The 8,110-nt window shown below is 37.3% G+C and overlaps 2 protein-coding genes across 2 annotated transcripts in view; one reads left to right on the plus strand and one right to left on the minus strand.

Annotated features, from left to right (window-relative positions):
- Window positions 1–4,528, minus strand: part of Vps2 (vacuolar protein sorting 2) — a 9,910-nt gene extending 5,382 nt beyond the window's left edge. Inside the window, exons 1-3 of the mRNA XM_022833161.2 lie at window positions 4,224–4,528; window positions 2,422–2,534; window positions 1,814–1,927 (exon numbers count right to left, since the gene is read on the minus strand). Of these exons, the coding sequence (XP_022688896.1) occupies window positions 1,814–1,927; window positions 2,422–2,519 (212 nt within the window). The 5' untranslated portion in view covers window positions 2,520–2,534; window positions 4,224–4,528. The remainder of the gene's footprint in view (window positions 1–1,813; window positions 1,928–2,421; window positions 2,535–4,223) is intronic.
- A 141-nt stretch (window positions 4,529–4,669) lies between these two features.
- On the plus strand, window positions 4,670–6,720 carry LOC111260417 (uncharacterized). Its single transcript, XM_022833162.2, has 4 exons — window positions 4,670–4,892; window positions 5,443–5,593; window positions 5,895–6,053; window positions 6,377–6,720. Exons 1-4 carry the CDS (start codon window positions 4,835–4,837, stop codon window positions 6,450–6,452), a joined length of 444 nt encoding a protein of 147 aa, XP_022688897.1. The 5' UTR covers window positions 4,670–4,834; the 3' UTR covers window positions 6,453–6,720.
- Window positions 6,721–8,110: the final 1,390 nt, after the last annotated feature.

Raw genomic sequence — 8,110 nt, forward strand, 5'->3', positions numbered from 1 at the left:
ATATGAAAATAACCAGTAAAGGTTGATACCATTTCTTATCTGATTTATCAAACAATAAGTGCTGGTGCTTCTTTCTAGATACTACCTGCACAATTTAGTAATAACTATTGTTAATACTGCCGCTGGTTTACATTTTTGAGCATCAAAGTGTTCGTTTACTATGTTGGAGATCGTATAAGTCGGACATAGGGTTGTCTCGTTAGGAATCATCTCCCTGATTTGAGAAGAAATTTGTGGAGATAGATGCTCTAGCGCCAGCCGCTACTGTTCGTCAGCGGTAACGAAATTCTACCTATATCTATAAGAACAGCGGTTTAAGGTGCTCACTGACACCAGCGTGTTAAAGTAGCTGCAGACTCTGTTCCTCTCTCTGTTCTCTGTCTGGACCTCTGTTCGCAGCACACCAGTTGGCGAGCCCGCGCTGAGCCGTGACCATGCTCCACAGAAACGGCCAGGTCGTCTTGAAGCCGGAAGATAGAGGATCCAACTGGTTTCTTCTACGGAGAGCCACAGTATACCATTCCCAATAAGGGGGTCTCTGGCAGTCCCCCGCGATCGGCCAAACCGGCGGTATCGACTTTGACATCAAGGCCATCCATGCTTAACAAAGACTACCACCGATTGACGTCCAATTTCGTTTCAGAAAGCGGCATCTGGACGAGGGCCTGAGAGAACGTCCACAGTTGTAGGATTTATCAACGGACAAAACTGAACCTCGAGTCCTGCCTGCCCCAGACATTTGCAAACCTCCGATAAGCTCTTTTGTAAAAATAGGCCCGAATTTTACGGGACTTCACTTTGTGGTGGTGAGTATAGGCTATCATAACCGTTTTGCCCACGCGTTCCCAGCTCTCTATATGGTAGCCCCGACTGTGGCAGACGCTCTCGTCTGGTACGACCCTTTGAACGTAACCGTTACGGATAACGCCAGCTATTTCACCATCCATTCCAGCACCCAGTAGTATCTGGCACGTTCCAATATTCACCATGCAAAAATTACCGTGTACGTATGCGCAAGCAAACGGATCGGTGAAGCGGTCGATCCACGCCATTACGGAGCGCTTCTTCGATCCGTCTACCGGAATTCCCCGTTTCTGTCTTCGAGATGCATAATGAATACTACGGTTCGGAAAGCCCTAGGTATAACGCTATTCGATTGGGTGTAAGGTTTTGAAGCCACTAGAATTGCAATCAGTCTAAGGATCCCATCACTTAGTACCCAAGCTCAAGGTAGAGGTCCATGCTCGGTTTCGTTAGGGGAGGAGGGTCCCCGAGCAGACGCCCTCACCCCCTCCCGGAGTGCTCTGGCCAGAAAGATCGGTTCTCAGTCGTCTCCCACGCCAGTACCTTAAGCGTGACGGAAACTGTTGCCCAAGCCTGGGCCACAGTGGAATGCCAAGAAATGCGAGTACCCCGCCGCATGACGGGGATAAGTGAAACTGACGTATAAATTATGTATATTTAATATAATAAAATAATAAATATGTTTTAGGTTCCGGCCGGACATGGTAATAATACCTTCCCATTGGTCGGTCAATCGTTAATCACCAGCGGTCGAACTTCGTCATTGCTGCATCGGATGTGTTCACACAGAAAACTTCCCTTAGTGAAACATCTTACACATGCGCCTTCTTAGAAGGCATTGTTGTATTTTAAATTTCCATAGCTAAATGTATATTGCTATTTTGGCAACTGATTCAGTGAACTGGATATAGTACTAGTAAGTTTATTACTAACAAGATAAAAACTGGGCTAAATTATCAATTTCTTGAGATATGGCTTTATTGTAAACAAAGCTATGAAAATGGAATACCTGCGCGTGCGCACCAAATCCCTTGCCATAATCTTGACAGATTCCATCTGGTTATCTTTAGCCATTTTCTTCATATCCGCAATCAACTTCTTTTCCTGCTGCTCCATCTTTGCTCTGTGTCATCGTTTCACACAAGATTCAGAAAATATTATTATATTAATGGAGATATTTACATCCAATACTTAGAAGCAACAGAAACGGTGCTTAAAGAAGAAGTATTTTTACATTTTTCAATTTTGTTAGGTATGGCCTCTATTTTCGCTTCCAAGTTGTTTTCCTTCACCGTATTAGTCCGAAAAAAATCAATATTTTCAGGTATTTATTTGCTCTTGTTCACCATGTCTCATTCTTTATAACTATAGGATCGCTACAAAAAGAATCACCAAATCATCGACTGTGAATATTTGTTGGCGGTGTTTAGTTACACAGTTTATTAAATCTGTTATAAAATCTAACGTCGTTTGTTCTAATGGTGGATTGGAGGGCTACCATTTTCTCTTACTTAGAATTTTAAAAAATAGCTTAGGTTATAAATCGTATATTAATATGATTATAAAGAATAAAATGAAAGCGTTGTAAATAAGGCAGCAAAAATTCCGGACTAGTACTTTTCCCTGTCAAGATCTCTGATTGCTTTGTTTAGCGCCCGCTGATTTTCTCGTAGCATTTCCTCCGGCGTCTTCCTGCGTCCGAACAACCATTCCATTTCGTATCGTTTAGACTGAAATACAGAATTAAGATATTGTACTGTTTGTGTTCTAAATAATGATAATAATAAAAATATTCTATGGCTATCAACACGATGATTTGAGTCTGTGAAAACTAGACTTCATAGTTAATATATATAACGATAGTTAATATATTATACCTTTCCGGTGAGAGAAGTTCTGGCTTGAATCGTAAGTACTAAACACTTTTAATTTTGTTCTTCCTAACGCAATACTCATATAACTACAAGAAAAGGTATAAACGTCTCCTCCTTTCCGACTCAGTTCCTTTTATTAATCTCACCTAAATATTTCTACATGACGCACCTTGTACACCTAATTTGATTCGAAAAACCGCATGTTAATGCAGCAATTGGATCAATAACCAGCAGAAAATAAATCAATGACCTCATACTATTACCATGAATTGAGTGAATTAAAGACTCGCCTAGGGAATGGATGTTTACATAAAAACACTAATCAAGCAGCGTCATAGGCGCAGATATCGAAAACCAAATTTATCCACTAAAGTCTTGTACTATTTGGCAACAAGGATTACATTTAATAAGAAAAAATGCGGAACTGTTGATTTGCAAGAGGTTAGCACTCCCATGTTACCCAAGAATTAGAGAAGGCTATCACAATAAAAAAAAACTGGATTCTCTTTGTCTTCCTGAAGCTTCTTTTCCCAATGCGTTGTAAGAGAGCTGTTGCTTCCGACTCATGCTATGACTGCAATATCGCGATGCTTGATGATCTAAAGCTTGCTGTGGGGCACGTTCCCTTTAAATATTTGTTAAAAATTTATTATATATATATATATATTTATTTAAGAAAATTAAAAACAACCAGCATTTTTTTTACTTTTAATTGTTTGTCGTAGCAGTCACTGTCAGCTGTTACGGTCCATTAGGTCACCTACAAGTCTACAGGCTAGGTGTTAAGCTTCATAAACTTTATAGATCATATAGGAACTTTGAAAAGAAAATAATGATTTCAAAACTGTTATCCAAGTAAAAAGCCATAGATGCAAGGTGCATAAAGTAATTAAAGGAGTAAAGGAATCAAAGCATACACCGCTCCAAAACGATTTCAGTGAATCACTTCACGAAACATTGTCTAGTAAAAACACAATAGGTGTTCTCTGCCAGATTAACAGCATAATAATTACTATATAGGGATTACCGTAATTGTAACTTTATAAATATTGCTCAATCTCGCAACATATTCGTAACACAAAAAGAGAGGACCATTGTTATGGCAGAACGCCTAGAACGAGAAAGACTAAGTCATGCTACCTGTACTCGTGGCTCATACGCCAAGTGTTACGCTGAGTAGCGCACTCAGCTTAAATTGTTTTACTATTGGTAAACAATCTTTTAGGATCTACCACAATTGTTTGTAATAATCGACATTGTTACTCAACTGTCAAGCAGAAATGCTTCTACAGTCTATCAAAGCCTCGTATTCTAATAAAGTCTTATCAATTTCAGACGCATTTGAAAATCTCTTAGTTGAGTATGGGCTGTCCTGGCTTCCGTTTGGTGTCATGTTGCGCCTTGTCAACCAATTGCAGTCGCGAATTGTATTCTTGTATCTGCGTGCCGGTGCAGTATTTAATTCTGCCATACACAAGAGTTAGGTTACAGGTTTATACACAATAAAAAATAGGTAGGCACCACTTGATGAACATATATACAAACCTGCTGAAGGAAGACGTTTTGAAGAACGAAGTTGCCAAAAAGTTACCACAACTTTCATCAAACTGCGGCCACAGAATAATACACTTAGTCACACAGCTGACAATGATGACTCTACTGCTGCCAAGCACTGCAGCAGGGCTTTCTTGTTTGTGACTCATCCGCTAATCGATTTTTTCTCAGCTGCTCCACTTCAGTTCCTTTACAATGTGATATTATTCCGCCAAGTTGACAATAATACATTTGACTAACTTGAAAGGGTCGCTAACTTGAGACTACTAAGCAGTTGGACATCACAGCTTGCTACCTGATTAATTTTTTTTAAGCCCATTTGATCATGAATTTCATTCCGCTCTTCTTAAGTGCCAGAAAGAGTTTAAGATCTACTTAAAGGCGGAGCATTGAGCTGCGCGTCGTCTGCGCGCGGCGGTCAATTATGATAACAAAAATCAACAAATGCAAAATAAAAACATATTTCACATGTGCACGGAAACCGGCGCACTCGGCTGTGAGTATGTGTAAATCTCAATAAAAGTTTGTTCTACATAGCTACTAAAGTCGTTACCGTTCGTTGTAATCATAGTGCGCAGGAAATTACCGCTAAAGTCCTAAAAATGTCTCTGTCGGTGCTAAAAAAGGCTGCACTTCTTATGGGCGATCTGGAACACACAGGTAAGGGAAAAATATTAAAAAGACTTTTTTATTTAGGTAGCAATTTATTAACAGCTAACGTTTTTGGTGTTTTATTGGTTGTTTCTTGTTCTCTTAAAAAAGTTGGGAATTTTTCAATAAATCCTCGAGCATATCAAAGTGTTTGTCGCAATTTATTTTCCATGTTTTTTTACAACTGCACTATTTGAAAACACTCCGAATAAAAAACGCATTTTATTATTAGGTATGAATCAGACAATTCGAAAACTATGAATGTATATAAACATTCTATCAAGTAAACAAAAATTATAGACGCAGATTTTTTATATGTATTGTCTACGTGCAGGATGAATGAATAGATCTGTAACATTTTATTTTTATGCATTTAGTTCTTTCGTCAATTTTCTTTTTTAAACGTTTTGGTTATTAGCTTACTGTTAGTGATTACCGAAGTCATAAAAAATTACCTTTACCCGTCGACATCAAGCAGTGCTTTATGCACTGTTATGCACGAAGAGTACTGCTTAGCGGAATGTTCATTTCGAACTTGATTTTGATCCGTGTTCTTCAGAAAAGACTAAGAAAGCTGCAGCAAAGCAGATTAATAGGGTCAAATTAGTGAAACTGTCTTCGATAGAGAAACGGACTCGCAAACTTGTTGAAGAAATTCGCAAGAAACGTCAAAAAAATTACATGAAGGCGAACATAGAAAGGATTAAACGGTACGTAATAACTAATGGCGTTGGCATTTATCTATTTAGTTATTTATCTATTGAGTTTTAGAATTTATTCTAATTCATATCGTGAAAAGATAACTATATAGTTTTTTAAAGCTCTAGACCTTTAATAGCATTTTTCAGATCAAGAAAAGTGCCTTGTGTACTATCTGTCTTATTTATAGACTGCTAATGTCTAAGAACATCATACTGTTAGTAATTTTCCGGGGCAAATTAGTTCGGTCCTACCTCGAGATCTGCGAATGCATCAAACCTATTTCTCTGCATTTTCTCCTCCATTGGACAGATACAGCACGAAAATTGACAGCTACTCGAAGAAGATCCTGTCAAACGATTTGGTTCGAGAGAGATTATTTAAAAACAACAGGGACTTTATATCAGTAAAGGACTCAGATAAGGATAAAGAGGAAGAGACTTCCGTATTTACTGATGAAGACTTTAAGAGGTGTGTATCGGTTAAGTTGTCACTTGTAGCGTTTAGTTTGATCGTTTCCATGATGATCTAATATTAAGATTTTTTTTGAGGTATTACTTATTCAACCTATAAACGAATTTCTTTTTACTATAACTTGGCTTTATCGCAAAATTCTCTCAAAGCCATATTGTGCAGAAAACGAAGAAAACTTAAAATGCTTTTATACGAATGAAGCGTTATTTTTCTTGTGAAAATTTATCGTACCAAAGTGAATTCATCGGTATCGTTCGATACATTTAGCTAAAATACATTGTAGTGCTTTTAAGTAACATGCTTGGTTATTTTGATCGCAGGTTTGAGGAAGAGTACAATATACATTTCACAAAACGTGCGAAGGAACGTGCAGAATTTAGGAAGATGTTGAATTGAAAAAGAATCCTAGCACATAAACCGTGACAATTTGTCTATAAGGGTATTAGTATGTATTTCAATTTGAAGTGTATCTGTTATGTCTCACTTCGAAAGTTAGATCATTAAAATCAGCAGGATAAACAGCCCAGATATAACGTGCTGCTTGAAGTCAACTTAATGCATCTATGGATTTGTGTCGTGATGTTCAAGAACATAGATTACCACTCAAGGGGATAACTCTGTGTCTAAAATAAATTAATACTTCGCTTACGGTATGGTCTTTGTACTTAGCTCTTTTTTTTTATTTGGAAGTTGATAGCAAGTGTGTTATGACTTCACAGACTTCACAACTGTGTTGTTTGTCTGATACTGTGGGACCATATCATTATATCATATAACTAAATATGGGGCATTGAAAACAGGGATTTGGGCAAACAGAAATTTAAAATGTTCCGCTAATATTGTTTCTGCCGGAGATAATAAAATTGGTTGATTAGAGGAATACTAAGAAGATTTAGCGGTTTTATGAAACGTTGAGGCGTTAATAAATGTCCTCTCTGTACGCTCCACAATTGTTATAAAGATTACAGCGTGCAATGTATTATAGTTACAACCAGTCTACTCATTAAAGATAAAACTACCTAAGCAAAAAAGAAGAGACGGCAGAGTATAATAAATTGCTGTTTAGGAAGCCTTCTGTTAGGTATAATTTAACATGTCCGCCCACAGCCATATTTTTACCTTCAATGTAGTTATTCCAAACCCAATTAAATACCAGGTTATCACTTGTATCAATTTGCGGTCGTTTTAGATCTTATATTTTAGCTACTTTTAGATTTCAGTCACGAGCCTTTATTGATCTAGATAGTTGTTTGAGCTAAGTTAATATCGACCTGTAATGTCAAGATATATATTCTGTTTTCGGCGTGGCACTGCAGTTAATGATTCATTTTTCTGCCTGAAACTAAAAACTCATCGACCCTCAACATGGTGGAGACTTTTCCAGATTCTTGGGTATAGTGACATATTGTCTGCTACAAGCCTTAGTGAATACAATTCCACCGGATAATTATAGTTTTTAGGTGAAATTTTGCAGGATCGCCGTCTGTCTGTGTCTTTTTATGTCGGGCGTGAAAAATGAACTTAACAATTAAAAAAAAATGTACTTTTGTGTTAATCGAAATCAGTAGTTGCGTGCATCGACGATGATTGTTAACTTCATATTTTTTGTTTCGTTTATGTGTTTTATAACTTAACATAACAGCTATACACCCAAAAGTATTTCTATATTCTAGGTCTGTAGAACTCATTCACCCAAAAGTAGCTTACCCAGGTATGACACAATGTGGTTTTAAACCCAGTCCGGCAAAACATGTAGTTTTCTGGCTCTTACTTAGGATTTACTAAGCGCATGTTTTCTTACCGTTGAACTTCATTTCGAGTTTGTTTTCAGATTCGAGGAATGTGTTTATTAATTTCAAATAATTACTTATTTACTTGTGCTTCATGTAGGTTTAGTTGTTTGGGCGTGATTGAAGAATTAAAAATGGTCAATTTGCTACTATACTATACTAAATTACTAAAATTATACCTAAATGCTTAGAAAAGAATTAAAAAGAAACACTTGCTTCTGACAATACCTTGGTTTTAAGATTACCAGTGCATGAAAAAAGCTG

Source organism: Varroa jacobsoni, unplaced genomic scaffold (assembly GCF_002532875.2).
Source record: "Varroa jacobsoni isolate VJ856 unplaced genomic scaffold, vjacob_1.0 scaffold_437, whole genome shotgun sequence".
NCBI lineage: Eukaryota > Metazoa > Arthropoda > Arachnida > Mesostigmata > Varroidae > Varroa > Varroa jacobsoni.